The sequence below is a fragment of the Podarcis melisellensis genome, assembly GCF_964234715.1.
Source record: "Podarcis melisellensis genome assembly, chromosome: 4".
NCBI lineage: Eukaryota > Metazoa > Chordata > Lepidosauria > Squamata > Lacertidae > Podarcis > Podarcis melisellensis.
Window position 1 is genome coordinate 39,219,155 of NC_138531.1, and position 15,750 is coordinate 39,234,904.

At 42.0% G+C, this 15,750-nt stretch overlaps 1 protein-coding gene and 1 long non-coding RNA gene across 13 annotated transcripts in view; one reads left to right on the top strand and one right to left on the bottom strand.

The window, feature by feature from the left end:
* The window catches only part of LOC309368003, a 371,432-nt gene extending 366,379 nt beyond the window's left edge, over window positions 1–5,053 (bottom strand). Inside the window, exon 1 of the long non-coding RNA XR_014167473.1 lies at window positions 5,036–5,053. This is a non-coding gene — a long non-coding RNA (uncharacterized lncRNA). The remainder of the gene's footprint in view (window positions 1–5,035) is intronic.
* Window positions 2,728–15,750, top strand: part of GLRA2 (glycine receptor alpha 2) — a 112,690-nt gene continuing 99,667 nt past the window's right edge. For 2 of the 12 annotated variants that reach the window (XM_081907638.1, XM_081907639.1), the window contains exon 1: window positions 6,159–6,252. Coding sequence is in view for 8 of the 12 variants with exons in the window: in XM_081907643.1 (XP_081763769.1) it covers window positions 3,706–3,773; window positions 6,119–6,252 (202 nt within the window). In the remaining 4 variants the exon portion in view is untranslated. Of the gene's footprint in view, window positions 3,774–6,118; window positions 6,253–15,750 lie in introns of those variants that run through there. The other 10 variants (XM_081907643.1, XM_081907636.1, XM_081907642.1 and 7 more) reach the window with 10 other exon arrangements.

The window sequence follows — 15,750 nt, forward strand, 5'->3', positions numbered from 1 at the left end:
AGAAACTATTGCCTCCGCTACTTTTATTTTTCTTGCCAAAGCAGAGATGTCTCAGACCATGTTGAAAGTGACCAGGTCTCTTACAGTTTTACAAAAGAGGATTAAGCTCTGAGCCTAAGTGCAGATTCTGAAGAGTTTCCCCATTCATGAAGCCAGTCTCTCTCAGTTAGGGTGCTTACAGCTGGCACAGAATGGAGGCCATTCACAAAACTGAAATAGGAATAGTGTTGTCAGCCCGTGTCAATTATATCTGTTGCATTTCTCTGCCTGCCTGCAATTTGTGGGAAATAATGATGGTGGATGATATAAGCATATTAGGTGGATGATATAAGCAGTAAATCAGGTCACCAAATCACGTGGCAAATGGTTACAAAATTTTACCTGGTGCAAAAACCACACAACGTTTCACATAACACCAGAAATTATTCCCAGGCTGAAAGTGCAAGTACTACTCTCCATGTACAGTGGTCAAACACAAACAGATCCTTAAAGACTCTGGGCCAATCATCTTCTCTTTCCCACACCCATGACATGGTTGAGGTGAAACAGCTTCACCTCGGCAACAGGGAGACCATTCACAAAAGCATTTTGTGACTAGGGTTGCATTCAAAAGAACACGTTTTCAAATGGAAACACTGGAAGGGTGATGGTAAGAGAGCAGGTCTGAGCTACAAAAATTCCAAGAACAGCATAGGTCAGTTTTGATATTGGGTTGAGGGGTCTAGCCTGGGGCGCAGGCATATATCCTATCAGTTCAGTTGATCTGGCAGAGATCTGTTGCATATCAGTGTTGAAGGCTAACTGCAGGACTGAGCTGCTAGAAAGGATAAATATTATAAAGGTCAGTGTATGTCTTGCTCTGCAGCAAAATGAAGCTCATAGTGGATGTAAGGTATGGTTCTGATGTTGCTTTAGCAACAATCAGAGACTGAGCCCTATATAATAGCAGATGTTGCCCACACTGGAAGGTCTTTCTTCAGCTAAAAGGGCCCAGTCCACTCCAGAAGTCTCCTACTGCAACAGAGTGGAGGAGCTTCCAGTCTCACAGGAACTTTATGGACAGATTCAGATAGCCAGCGCTATGACTCCAACTAATGCAATAAGGCTTCCCCCTTCCCCTCCCCTATGCACTGTCCATGCCTTCCTGGAGGGCCAGGAGGAGGGGAGATAATGTTTACTGGGCAAGTAGAAATGCTCTGGAGTGCTAAGTTGAATTTCACCCTCAGTAATGGTGTCCTCTGAGTCTGAGGATTAATTCATTAATTTGTCAGACACAGGTGCTTTATCCTTCCACATGTGATGAGTTTTAATTGAAATAACAGGTGGATAAATTAAAAGGAAAATCTAAATTGAATTGACTGCAATATCACATGACACCTGGGGTCCAACTTCAAATTGCATTACATATTATGGTGTGCTTAATGAAGAGGGGATGGTGCCTTTGTGATAGGAAAGAACTGGGCTCTTCACTCTTCCCTAATCTGGGGCCAGAAGCCAACTTAACTTTAATGGAAATGAGAGCTTCCTCTGGCCAGCTTCAAACTGGAACACCATGTAATGATTTTCTAATGGGAAACATGTAAAGTGTCCATATCAGATTAACGGAAGGAAAAAGCCAGCTCAGAAGTAATAGGGAGTTTCAGGGTTGGAATTGGGGACTGAATCTAATATTCCTCTTGACCCAAACAGGGCATTACAAATTTTAAATACTGATCTTCATGTATACCATTTCTTGGTGAGCATTTTATTTGGAGGGAAAGATGTAAAGTTGTGTTTTGTTTTGTTTTTTAAATTTAAAAAGAGCCAAAGAAAACGTCCCCTTTCACTCTGACATCCCGCCATGTCTTCTTGAATCCTCATGTGTAAAAAGTGGCAATAAAAATGGAGTACCTCCTTTGCTTGTTGAATGTCATGCTCAGTATGTAACAAGACATTTAAAAATCTGGCTGACATCTTCATAAGCCGTAGGAGGGGCTGGTTTGCTTGACATTACATTCCAAATTTCTACAGCAGAGCCAGAACGAGAGAGAGACACCACATCTTATTGAGTTACAAATACACAGGCACTCTGTCCACTTTACCTCTTAATTAAATGTACTCTGGAAACAGAAAGTTCTTTTGTAGAAGATGCAAATAAAGAGGCTCTTCAGTGAGCAGACTTTCTGGTGAGAGTTAAAATCACAGCCAGCTGAATAATGTCAAGGTTCCTGCATATTTCCAGGAGACAATGCAAGAGGTGGCCTCTTCCACCATTCAAAAATAAGAAGCTATTCCTTCCCCAAGGTTGCTGTTTCTCTTGCAAATAGGGCCCGTTTCCAACTCTTGAGGTAAAAAGATATGATTTCACTCTGTCATCCCACCGGCTCCACGCCCCACCATTCTTACCTGTCCCTCCTTTCTCAAGCAAGCAAGGTGCAAGGATATGCATTGTTTCCACAGAAGATGAGGCGAGAGTGGGTGGCTTCCATAATCGAAGCCCCTCTGGGAGGTTATGCTGTCCTCTGAGGCGCTTGTGGGGTTTCTTCATTGAGATCCTGGGGGTCTTTGGTGTCTTCCCCCCACCTCAACACTTCTTCCCATTTCAGGGTCAGGAACTGCCGTGCTGAGAAAGGCAGGCAAACCAAGTTCCCACAGCGCTCTCGCCACCCCTAGGAAGCCGGGGCTCTCCTTCTATGCTACATACAGTCTATGCTACATACAGTAACTCTCATGAAGTGGCAGGAGTGTAAATGGATATTTCTGAGGCACCATGGCGGGTTTCTGACTTCTCCCCACACTGCCTTTCCCCCACCCAAAGTGCCTCCTCTGTCTCTCCCCCCTCCCCTTCCTGCGCCTTCCTTGTTCTCCCCCCTTGGTATCCCTCCCGCCCCACGGAGCTGTATAACAGCAGATTTGGCCACGTCTTTCCTCAGATTTCTTCTCTCTCTCCCTTGCGTTTATGGGAGGAAGCTGGGACCCAAAACAGGCGATGGGACGGGAGAGTTAAGCGCCTGTTCCTGGAGGAAGAAACGTCTCTGAACTCCAGTCACGTTTGATGGAGCCAGAAGCATGCGCACAAGCTGAGCGTGGAGCTGTCCAAGTGCTGAAATTTATAGTCCGTGTGTAAGATCAGGGCTCCTTCCCTCATTCCGGCACAGGAGGGAGCGTAGCATTTTCCCTCCAGCTCCACACCAATCACCCCCTCTCGATATTTACAACTTGCCGATAAGGAAGAGGGAGGGAAGGAGAGAGGCAAACAGCTTCTTCCCCCATTTTTAACGACGATTCAGACAAATGCCGATGTGCAAGCCCAAGGGAAATAAGAGCAGATCTGGAAGACAGACCAGCGTGGCAGCAGCGCTATTCCCCTTGGCATGGTGCTAAGGCAGAGAAGGATTTGATTTTTCTGAGCGGGGTTCAGGATTTGGGTGAAAGCATCCTAGTGAACTGCCCGTTCAGATGCTTCGTATCTTTTGTGCTGGCTGTTTCGGATGTGCCTGGGCTTAACCTAACCATGATTCCGAGGACTGGTACTTTTGATTTTTTGCCGTCTCCAATGTATAGAAACGCAGATCTCCTCTTTCTGATTTTAAAGAAATTTAAATTATTGTTGGATTTGGGGATTTAGAGAAGACCTAGTACTTTCTGAGAGCCTCCCTCCCCTTTGATTGACTCTGGAACCGTTTCTGGGATATTTTTCCACACTCAACGCAGAAAACAGGAGGAATGAACCGACAGCTAGTGAACATTTTGACAGCCTTGTTTGCCTTTTTCTTAGAAACACACCACTTCAGGTAGGTGAAATCAGTTCCGAAAGCTTCTATTAAATCTGTAGGAATTTAGGACAACACAGGAGGAGTACTCCATAAACTTGACATATTTTAGCTGTGCTGATAAATATTTCATTTTAAATTTATGCAGACCACAGACAGGTTTCCATTTGAAAATAGCTGTTGCTTGGTAACATACTTTTAAAAAATCCAAACAAGTTTGGGCAAGTGAAGTTATATAGGTACCCTTTCTGTTAGAGAAAAAAAAATGTTTTATGGGCAATGAAACCCGAAACATTTCCCCATGTAATTGAAATCTACCTTCTTCAATATTATTGGAATCTCTCAGCTAGTCCCTTTTCTTCCTGTATAGGATAGTAAAATCTGTTTTTTGGGGATGGGCTTATTTTTGTCTGAGGAAATATACTCAAGTGTATTTAGTTAATCTCTAATGCACTTTAATCTCCCTGTTGTGTTAATCATAAAGGGTGGCAGAGGAGAGTTTCCACATCCTTGAAATGCATGCTTACCTGCAAAGTAGCAGTGCTGTTCTGTATTAGGGACTGTGAGTAAAAACTGGAAGACTGGAGGTATTCTGGATTAATTAACATGGGGTAAAAAAAATGATATGAATTCATGTATGTGGTGCTAAAGAGACAGACAATTGCTTGCGGAAGAAACCTCAAAAAGAAGTCATTATCCCAGCAGATTTTGATCATTTCAAGAAACATCTTTCTAACATTTAACATGCCTAGATCATATTGTTTTAACTAAACACCCCGTATGTTCAGCAGAAGGAGAAGGTGGATAGTTAAATGGACAAATCAGGTTTTTAGATGAGTTTCATTATGTGATTATTTCCAAAGGGATAATGTATTTGTCAATGTAACTGACAGCTGATGCACTTCAGTGAAACTGTTGGTGCTAATGAAAGGCTATTCCAAATAACAATGGTGTAATTGATCATTATCCAATTTTACAATTACATATTTTATCTACTTTATCAGCCTATCCCAATTTCTCTACATACCAATTTCAAAAAGTGTTGTCATGTCCTGCTTAGCAATACTATTTGTTTATTTATTAAATTTACATTCCGCCCTTCCTTCCAAAGGAAACCAAGTATGTGATGTTACGAGAGTTGATGAGGTAACATGTTACTGCTTCATAATGTAGGGATAAGGAATAGTTATTGACTTCAGTGTCCAATAACCCAGAATGCATATTTGTGCGGTCACTATATAAATAAAGGGTGATATCCAAAATCAGTCATACTCAGAGTAAACCCACTGAAATCAATGGACTTAAGTTTATTGATTTCAGTGCATCCACCCTGAGTGTGACTAATGTTGGATACCACCCATTGTGGTTTTTTTTTTCATTTCTCTGCTCTCTCTTCACATTTAATCAATTTTTAGCACTTACTTTAAGATAACACTAGAACACAGCCTATTGTAAAAGTCCCTTTGAGAGGATTACTTCTGATCCCTATTAGATGGTTTATTCAAACATACATCAATTAAAGTACACATTTTAGACACAAAGGAATATATTAAAATGTGTGGGAGAGTTATTATGATGGAATTCATTTCCTTGTGGATCAAATTTGTTCATTTCAAGTACTTCTTGTTCTTTATCTTAAGGGGGAATGCTTAGCATGTTACATGAAGAAAGCTATGAAGGCATGAGAGCACAATTAACACCAAATAGGATATAAATTGATATGAATGCTGCAGGAAGGGGCCATTCTCCTTGCTTCATGTGGGCTGATTGAAATTTAAAAACTCACATCTCAACATTTCCCGGAGGAAATAAATAGAATTGGTGAAGAACCGAGTCATTTAATTAATGCCTATTAAGATTGTAGAGTTTCTGTGCTTGTGTAATGTTCTGTACACTAACACAGCCAAGGTTTCTAACTCCTCTGTGATAAGTTTTGCCAGTTTTTCTAACTATGAACCCAAAGTAAGGCAGATGCGTATTTATGATTGTTGTTGTTTAGTCGTTTAGACGTGTCCGACTCTTCGTGACCCCATGGACCAGAGCATGCCAGGCACTCCTGTCTTTCAATGCCTCCTGCAGTTTGGTCAATAGCCATATGCCTTCAGCAATACTTATAAAATTCTTCAATGATGTCTAAGTAAAAGCCAATTTTGAACAATAAAATCTCAGTCCTCAACATTTTTTGCCTGATTCTTGAAGAGTTGTGATGCTGTTGGCTCTTCCATATTTGAGAATGATATGTAATACTTTATTAATATCATCAACATATTGTTGCATTCTTTTCAAATTGGCAATAGATTTCTCTCGTGAAATTATGTGAATTCAATCAAAGAATAATGGCTAATGGTAGTTAACTATTTGTTTAGGACAACTTTCTGTAAAGAACATGATTCCAGATCTGGGAAAACCCCTTCACAGGCACTGTCTCCTTCGGATTTCTTGGACAAACTGATGGGACGGACATCAGGTTATGATGCACGAATAAGGCCAAATTTCAAAGGTAAGTTCTTTCTAAGTCCATTAAAAATTAATTGGGAGTCTGTAAAATACCAATTATGATATTTACATGTGCACTAGTTTAGGCCTTTATGAAGCTCTGTTCTCACAAGCATATTAATCACTCAGTAATTAAAATGTGCTTTGCGTATATGAGTGATCCATCACAGATCCAGCACCATAAACACCATCCAGCACCATAAACAGAACTTAATATTTTGGAAACACAAATGCTTTTTAGTAGAGTGTATTCACTTGTAGGCATCAAGGCCTAGTTCACACACACACACTTGACTTCATCCAGCTGATCATTGTACACTAGATGACTGGGGTGTGAACTTGAGTGAAGACAATTTATTTGAGGTGATGTTGTGCAAAATGAAAGCCCCAACTGTGGTGTTAGATCTGTTATGTCCCATTCATTGCTAGACATTGCACTTCTCAAGTGATGAACATGCATGTCTGAATCAGCTTGAAGCGTTGAGGAATCACGTGATGCATATGCATGTGTAAAGTGGCCCAAGTAATTACTCTGATTTTAGGAATGTGATTCTTTACTGGTTTCAACACAATTCTAAAAGTGGAGTTGAATTACCTCCATATGGAAACAGGGTAGAGAATTAGTTTTTTTTATTATAGTCAACTTATGTTCAACAGACGTACTCATTTTATCCATAAACAGGATATTATGTTGAACATAAGTTGAATATAATAAAAAAACCTATCCCATTGATTTATAAACAAACACAGCAATCTGTATATACATGTCCATGATATTAGGCCTATGCCATTTACGTAACTTCCTTATTTCAGGTTGATCTGCTGAAGTCTATTTGGACTGTCAAATCCACTCTGAGATAAGTGAGCTGGTGATTAAAGAAACAGAAGGTTTAGTTATTAGCAAGTAAGACAGTGCACATGAAATACTTGGAGAGAGAGTACCCTCACCTTGGTGCACAGAAATGTTATCTTGTCCAATTCTAATTTAGATCTGAACCATTGTAGACATGATGTGTTTAAAATAAATCTGTTTCAGCCTCTGCTGTTCAGTGGACAATACAAAGGATGAGATTTCCAGAGTGGTATATAGACAAAATAATTGGCTTGTGTGGGGAAAACAAGTGTTTCTGCTACTTTTGTCATTTGCCTTCCAGATGTTATTGGACTACTGCTCCCATCAGCCTCAGCCAACATGGCCAGTGGTTGGGAATGATGGGAACTGAAGTCCAACAACAGCTGAAGGGCATCACATTGTCTGCTACATAGCAGTCAAGAGGTGACACATTTGAGCACATAACCTATAGAAGACTGCATTTGCAAATATATCAGACTGCCACATTTTACAAGAAGCTGTGAGCTGAAGGTGTTGCTATCATTTGAAAAGAGGTTACAAAATGCACTTCTTTGCTTCTCACTTCTACTCCCTCCTAGAGCACCCTGAACCCATTTTTTTTTCTGGAATCTTTAGTGTCTTCTGCTTCCTTTGCTTTCTAGCTGTTAAATCTTTGCAGGAGTATATTGAAACAGTGAAGTAAAAGTTGCAGAGGATGGGTATAAGCACGTGTGTCTGTGGTAGGATTGCCATATATCAAAAAGTAAAATTCCTGACACTCGCAAAGTTGTGATTTTAAGCTACTTTTTCCATCGTGTTGCTATACATCTGGATGGTTTTCCCTGATATTTTGCCAATATGGCAAAATTCCTCGCTAACAACGTTTTTACTCCCAGAAACCAGGACATGTCAGGCACTTTCCTGATTTATGGCAAGCCTAGTCTGTGGAAGATGCAATAATGCTAACGGAAGGGCCACATTCTTCACACTACACAATGGGAATAGGACCAAAGGTGGATGCAGAGAAGACTCTTCCTGCTGCTTAGAACACAGGATCCCTTTTGGTTTATAAGATCCAGGCTTAGGAAGCTGGCAGTAAATGATTTGTTAATTAATGAAACCTATGAACTGCTTGATTGTAAAACAAAACAAAAACACACACCACAAAGTAGTTTACAACAATATAAAATAATGCACAAAGTGTTGTTGATAAAAAAACATTTAAAAACAAGTATTCAAATATTCAAAGTGTAATTTAAAAAACCCAGTAGCAAATAAAATTTTAAAAAATCCACATATAACTACATGTCTGGCTAGGCTTGCCTCAACAAAAAAAGGTTTTAAGCTAGCACCAAAAAAAGCGCAGCAAAGGTGCTTACCTGATATCAATTCGCAGGGAGTTCCAAAGTATAGGTGCTGCCACACTGAAAGGTTGATTTCTTACAAGTGCAAAGCAAGTATCTTGTGGCACCTGTAACAGTGCCAGATACACAGATTGAAATGGTTGCACAGGCATATATTAGGTAAGGCAATCTGGCAAATAAACTGGCCCCAAGCTGTTAAGGGCTTTGTATACTAATAGCCTGGTACTTGGCCTTGGCCTTCTCCACTAATTACTTACAGCTTCCAGGTCAAGCACAAGGGAAGCCCCTAATGATTGTCTTGCAGTAATCCAACTTGCACACTTGCTCTTGAGAAGTTCCCAAATCCATATTAGAAGAATTTCACAAATAGTATGCAAGCTTTTGAGTTCTCCATATTCTGTCTTTAGGCAAGATGGTAAACAGGGTAGAGGGCAGATTAAAAAAACAACACTCCAAAAAAAAACCCTTTTGCTGATGGTGAAGGAATGGCAGCTGCATCTGGCCTTCAGATGGAATAGGGGAGGAGATAGCAGGCATTCAGATTTCAGGATGCACTGAGGTCCTGCAGGGAACAAGAAGCATAACAACTGCTGATTCTCCCATCGCTGAAACCCCAAAAAGGAAAGAAGGAAAGGCTGTTACTTCCATCCTTAGGCAAAGCACCCAGGCTCCTTGATGGGTGGAAAAAGAGAACCAAGAGACACTACACAATCTTTATGTTACTAAAGGTAGATGTCAATTTTAGACCATGTACCAGTTGGTGTGCTAGGCACACTGTGTTGTGATATGCAGATTGGTCTAGTGAAGGTAGATATGGCTACCTTTCTGTATTACCTTTTTTGTATGACTTGTTCGTGAGAACTTTCAAGCAAAGGCCTGAATTTATATACCCTCCTTCAAAACTTTCCATATTTACACCCCATTGATGCAATACATATTTATTAAATATTGATGAAGATGAAGCCATTTAGAACTCATGGTAAAAAGTTGGGTTTGGGGCACATTTTCTTTCTTAACAGAAGGGAGGCCATTTTTTGTTAATTGTACACAGTTAAATTTTGCTCTAGAGCAGGGGTTGTCAACCTGGTCCCTACCTCCCACTACTGGGCGTTTCAGGAGTCTAGGTGGGCAGTGGGGGGTTCTACAGCACAAGCTGAATCTTCCTTCCATCAAGCACTGGTGGGCGGTAAGGAAATTTTACCATCCAGAAAGATGCATTAGTGGGCAGTAGGTATAAAAAGGTTGACTACCCCTGCTTTAGACAATGGCACTTTCATAGTATGAAAACGAGGGAAGGATTCTTTGCTTCATGAAATACAGCCCTTATTTGGAATATAAAATAGATGTCAAGTGGGCTTGATTCAATGAACCCAGTGAGTTAGCAAAAGGATTCCTGCACATGCAACAGGACTCCCCCACCCCACTTCTCCCCCTGTGCACCTCTATGCGTCCCTCAAATCTACTCTGGAGGGTTGGGAGAACACTCCCAATAATGCGTGGGGAGAAGAGATTGTTCTGTCTGCCACATGCTTGCACTGATGAAACAATCATATTAGTGTGATGTTGCATTCCACCTAGTATCTTATAACGAGATGCAGCACACATACACCATTTGAATGACAATGCCCATCAACTTTTGGGGGGCTGGCCCCCTCAAATATTTTAGGGGGGCTGAAAGGACCTTAACCTCATATGTATGAGGTGCATTCATATAACACTTCACAGATCACTTCCAAAACTTGCATGCTCCTCCATGCTCTTAACTGGATAAGATAAATATATTGCTTTCTTTCTGTTTTCATTCCCTGACACCAGTATGGCAAAGAGTTGCCAGTGCTTGGAAGGCAAGTGATTGTAAAAGTGCACTGACAGCAGCCTCACCCAGTTTATAAGTTTTTGACCACAGCTTCAAGACATCTAGAGGGCACCAAGCTGGTTTTGGAAGACATTGGGTTGGGTTGATTTAAAGAGTCTGGTATCGTGGCGATGCGGCAGAGCACATCTGAGCCTTTTACACTGTGGAGCGTTTTTGAGCTTTCCTGTGCCAGTAACTTCCAATGCAATCTGCGCAGTCTAACAGGTGTACATTAGCATTTAAAACGTTTAATTACTGGCTAATGAGGGAATGCTACAATACAATAAAATGGCATATTTGAATCAGAAATATTCTCGAGCATTTTAAGCATGAGAAACAACCTTTCAAAAAGAAGAAAATAATTCAGATACAATTAATATGTGCCAGCAGGTAGAATAATTATACGAAAAAAGGAAACTCACCTTTCAACACTCTCCTTGTATCTGATTCATACTACCAACCATTTAGTAATGCTACTTTCTATGCCAAATCTAACATGGTCTTGTAAGTGGCTGGGAGACCTTTTCCTTGTGTAACAAGCAAATAATAAGTTCAAGTCATCACCTTCAGTGGCAGTGGGAAGCTCTTTTAAACAGCCCTCTAAAATATAACTACCCACACCCCTCAGATATGTTATGTATAAATGATCCTATGAGAAACGTTTGGTCCAGATGTTTCTGAACTACAATTCTCATGGCCAATGGCCAGGGGTGACAGGAGCCAAACTTCCCTTCATCCCTACTATAAACAAAGGATTCCCAGAACTCACACCAGTTTAGGAGCCTCACAAACATCTGTTGAATCTTGCCCCTTTAACATGTGACTCACATAGCTGGACTTCCAACTGATTTCATCTGGTGATTGCTCCCATCATATCTCACTTCTACTTGACTTACTATTATCTCATTTAGCAGGTTTTAGTAACTTCTATCCAAACTGTGTCCTGCCAACCTAGCAGTTCGAAAGCACATCAAAGTGCAAGTAGATAAATAGGTACCGCTCCGGTGGGAAGGTAAATGGCATTTCCGTGTGCTGCTCTGGTTCACCAGAAGCGGCTTAGTCATGCTGGCCACATGACCCGGAAGCTGTACGCCGGCTCCCTCGGCCAATAAAGCGAGATGAGCACCGCAACCCCAGAGTCGGCCACGACTAGACCTAATGGTCAGGAGTCCCTTTACCTTTACCTTTATCCAAACTGCAGCCTGGACAATAGAGCCAATCTCTCATACTTCTCTTTTAGAGTACGGCTGCATGCAGTTATTCTCCCCTCTACTTTATTTGGGAAACTTTGCATATGGGGAAAAGAGTGATTGTATTTTGAAGGATTATATCTACAGCCTTAAGGACCACAAGCTCCTCATTTATAAAATGAAAGAGGAAATTTTTCTTCAACATTTCTAACAAATTCATTGATTACCTACTTAGCTCCATTCCCTTTGGTGACCATGCAAGATGTTTACATGTCTTTTCTCTCTGTCCTCAACAAAGAAGCACCTGCCCACATTTTTTGGCACATGATGCTTCTTCCCAGTGCTCCACACGATATATATGCTGGCATGTCATTTTGCCACGAATAAGGCTGTCTTATTGTGATTACAATTTTTACACACTATTCACTTTATTTCAGCTAGTTATTTCAGCTAGTTATTCCAATCTGTGTACAATAGGATTACAAAAAGCATACAGTAGGTACAATTAATTAAAATTAATAAGAATACTGTAATAATAAAAAGGACATGATAAAAAAATATGAAGTACATAAATGTCATAACACAGATGGACTAGGCACCATACAAAACAAACACATTTGTTCTTTTCTAGGATGGCTTAAACATCCAGATGTGCTTGAGGTCTCTTTTTCAATTGGGAATGATTTCTCAGCTTCAGTTACCCAGGGGTAAAAACAGCAAACTCCTTTGGGACTTCCATAATGAGGCATCAGAAAATACTCTTCTTTACTGCTCATTTTTTAAAAATATCTAATGAGGGGCCTCTGCTCTGCAATTGCTCTGGGGTGAATCTCAGGTTTGTACTTTGCATACTTCACTAGGGCTGTATAATAAATAAAGATGCATAAAGTCAATCATGTTGTTCAAATCATAAACATGACAATTCCTGAGCAGACACTGTCACATTTACCTTAGTTTGCCTCATTGCATGCCCCCAGCTCCTATTCTAATAGTGCTCCTATTCTGCAAAGCTGGATTCATAGAGATGAGTTTCTAGTAAGACTGAGGGATAAAGTGGGAATGGCAACAAAATGTTGCAGTGTTTTTCCATCTCCTTTGTAGGAGTGTTTCTGTCCATTGTTTTGAGCTTCCTTTGCCCTTCTTACGAGGAAAGAGCTCAGGCAGGGCATTTTGCTACCACCTTCACACTCACCACACCTTCACACTGCAGAACACCTTAGTGTCTAGATTATGGAAAGGAATGGTCTCATTCTGCTTTTGGACAGAACTCACTCTGAGCATGGTGTCTAGTACTGGGCAGCATAGTTAAAGATTGATATGGACAAACTGGATCATGGTCTGCAGAAGAGTGAGAAAGATTGTGAGAGGCCTGGAGGCCAAGTCCTAGGAGGAATGGTTGAAGAAGCTGGGCATGGAATTAGCCTGGAGAAGAAATTATTAAGTGATGATATGATATCCTCCTTCAAATATTTGAAAGGTTGTCATATAGTTGGTTGGAGCAAATCTAGTTTCTGTTGCTCCAGAGAGGAGGATCCAAACCAATGGGTTCATATTATAGAGGGGGCAACTTAAAGAGGAATAATTTTGTGAGCTGTTCAACAGTGGAAGAAGGTAGACTCTTTTTCACTAGAGATGTTTTATGAGAGCTGGCCACATATCTGGGATATTGGCCCAGATCTGGGATGCTGGATTTTCTAGGAGAGGCTAGACTCAATGATACTGGAGATCCCCTCTATCTCTGTGCTTCTATGGCTACTGAAATGAATTACAGTGGCACAATTACTGGGAGAGGCAGCCTTTATGAAGTTGTGTGCCCTTACATCAGTAACTGGATTGACCAGTGAGCAGAAAACAGAGGCAATGGACCATCATCTTATCCTATTCATAGCTTAGTGAGGCCAAACCTGCTTCCCCAATAAACATATGGCCAGGCAGCCTGTGTCAGGGCTTATGGTACATTATGTGTGTTTCCAGAGTTCTCCCCTTCTTACTGAAGCTACCTGTGCAGAAGTTAGACAGGGGTTAAATCACTTCTATCTCATTGAGTAAGCATGCTGGCCACTTTTAGTCCATGTTGCCCGCCACCATTTTATACATGAATCTGCCATGTCTAGGGAAAAGTATATAGGTGAATGGAAGAATGTTTTCCTTGCAGAGGGTCCCAGGTTTAGTTGCAGAGGGTCCCAGGTTGAGGGTCTCAAATCTCCCATTTGAAAGAAACTGGATAGTTTCTTCTGGATAGCCACTGCTTGTCAAAGTAAACACTACTGAACGGGATGGCCACATGGTCAACATAAAGCAAATCCCTGTGTTTTTAGCTCAGGCTTTCCTTATTTCAAGAACCCTGAAATGCTGTCTTCCTTTCAACCAGGACATCTTGACTGAGTTGCCTGTATAGTGGTTAAGGTGTGCCTTAGCTACATGATGTCATGCGCATTGGCTTCACGCCCACTGACAACCCTGAGACTTTGCCATGTTAGTATTTAGCTCAGATCTTGTGGTTTCATAGTAGTATATTATCAGCTATAGCAAGGGACAATAGAACTTGCAAAATCCCTCCTGATAGTAACATAGGGAACTGTTTTCTACCAAGTCATACCATTGGCCCATCTAGCTCAGGGGTTGCCAGTGTGGTGCCTTCCAAATGTTGTTGGTCTCCAACTCCCATCATTCCTACTGGCCATGCTACCTAGGACTGATGGGAGTTGGAGACCTAGAACTTCCAAGGACACTACACTGTCTATTCTGACAAGAACCAGCTCTTCTTTCTCAGCTCTGTCTGAAGATGCTGGGGATTGACGCTGGCACCTTCTTCATACAAAGCCGATGATCTGCCCTCCCCCCTCTCCTCCTTGCTTTGTCTCTCTGCTGAGAAAGCTGAGTTGCTGGAGGCACTAGAGAGCATATTTGACACCTCACCCACCCATCGCAGTCTCTCTTACCCTTGGTGTCAGAATCATGTAACCCTATTACATATCACTCATGGCCCTCGTAGCAGAATTAGGAGAGTCTGCCTTCCTTCGGAGAAAGCCTTTTCTCTCTCTTATCCATTCCATTGTACAGAGTGAAATACTGCTCTGTTATGAATGCCTCGAGTGCAGCCTCAGTTTTACTTGGCAGATTAAACAACGCTGGTGAGAGTGACGGAAAACACTACATTATTTGCATGAAGCATTTTTCATCTCTCCAAAAACTGATGGTTGCAAATCCATTGTAGTAGCTAATGCCCATCTGGAGACTGGTAAGCAGCCATTATTAAACCATTTCACAAGACAGAGGTGAGTTTAGGGCAGCACGCCCAGTTCCCCTGCATTGGGCGCCAAGTGGAGGTGGTGCCTTCTTGAAGCCTGGTAAGCGCTTGCCCCAGGTTCTGGAAGGAGGCATGAGGGCTGTGACAGGGTCCTAAAGTTCTCTTTTCCCACTGCCAGAGCCCTAGAGCCTCCTTCCCAAAGCCTAAAGATAAAGGCAAAGGGACCCCTGGCCATTAGGTCCAATCGTGGCCGACTCTGGGGCTGCGGCGCTCATCTCGCTTTATTGGCCAAGGGAGCCGGCGTACAGCTTCCGGGTCATGTGGCCAGCATGACTAAGCCACTTCTGGCAAACCAGAGCAGCGCACGGAAACGCCGTTTACCTTCCCGCCGGAGCGGTACATATTTATCTTGCACTTTGACATGCTTTCGAACTGCTAGGTGGGCAGGACCAGGGACCGAGCAACAGGAGCTCACCCCATCACGGGGATTCGAACTGCCGACCTTCTGATCGGCAAGCCCTAGGCTCTGTGGTTTAACCCACAGAGCCTCCCACATCCCTTCCCAAAGGCTAGTGCCTCCCTTACTCGGCTTTCGGAAGGCAGTACAAGGGCTGGGTGGGGACCATCAAATTTTGGCCCTTTGACACAGGGTGCGAAATTACCAAGGTCCGCCCCTGCGCAAGGGACCAGGATAGGATTATGCAATGTTCAGGCCCACACTTTAAAGCTCAGCGTCCAAGCACTCTTTCGTTGCCCCAGAGCTTTCCCTGCAAGAACCCGCTCTCTGCAGCACAACAAACATCAAATTGGGTTTTCTTCAGATTGCTCTTTGCTCCAGTTCGACTTTCAAAAAAGGTGGTTTTTGTGGGGAAAGCTGCAGGGCAAAAAATGGAGAGAAAGATCTTGGACACGGAGCTTTAAAGTGTGCACTATGCTTGGAAAGCGTGGAGGAAATATAAATGTGGATAAGCCCCTGTTACATCAAGAAGAAGACCAGGCTTTCCTCTGGCT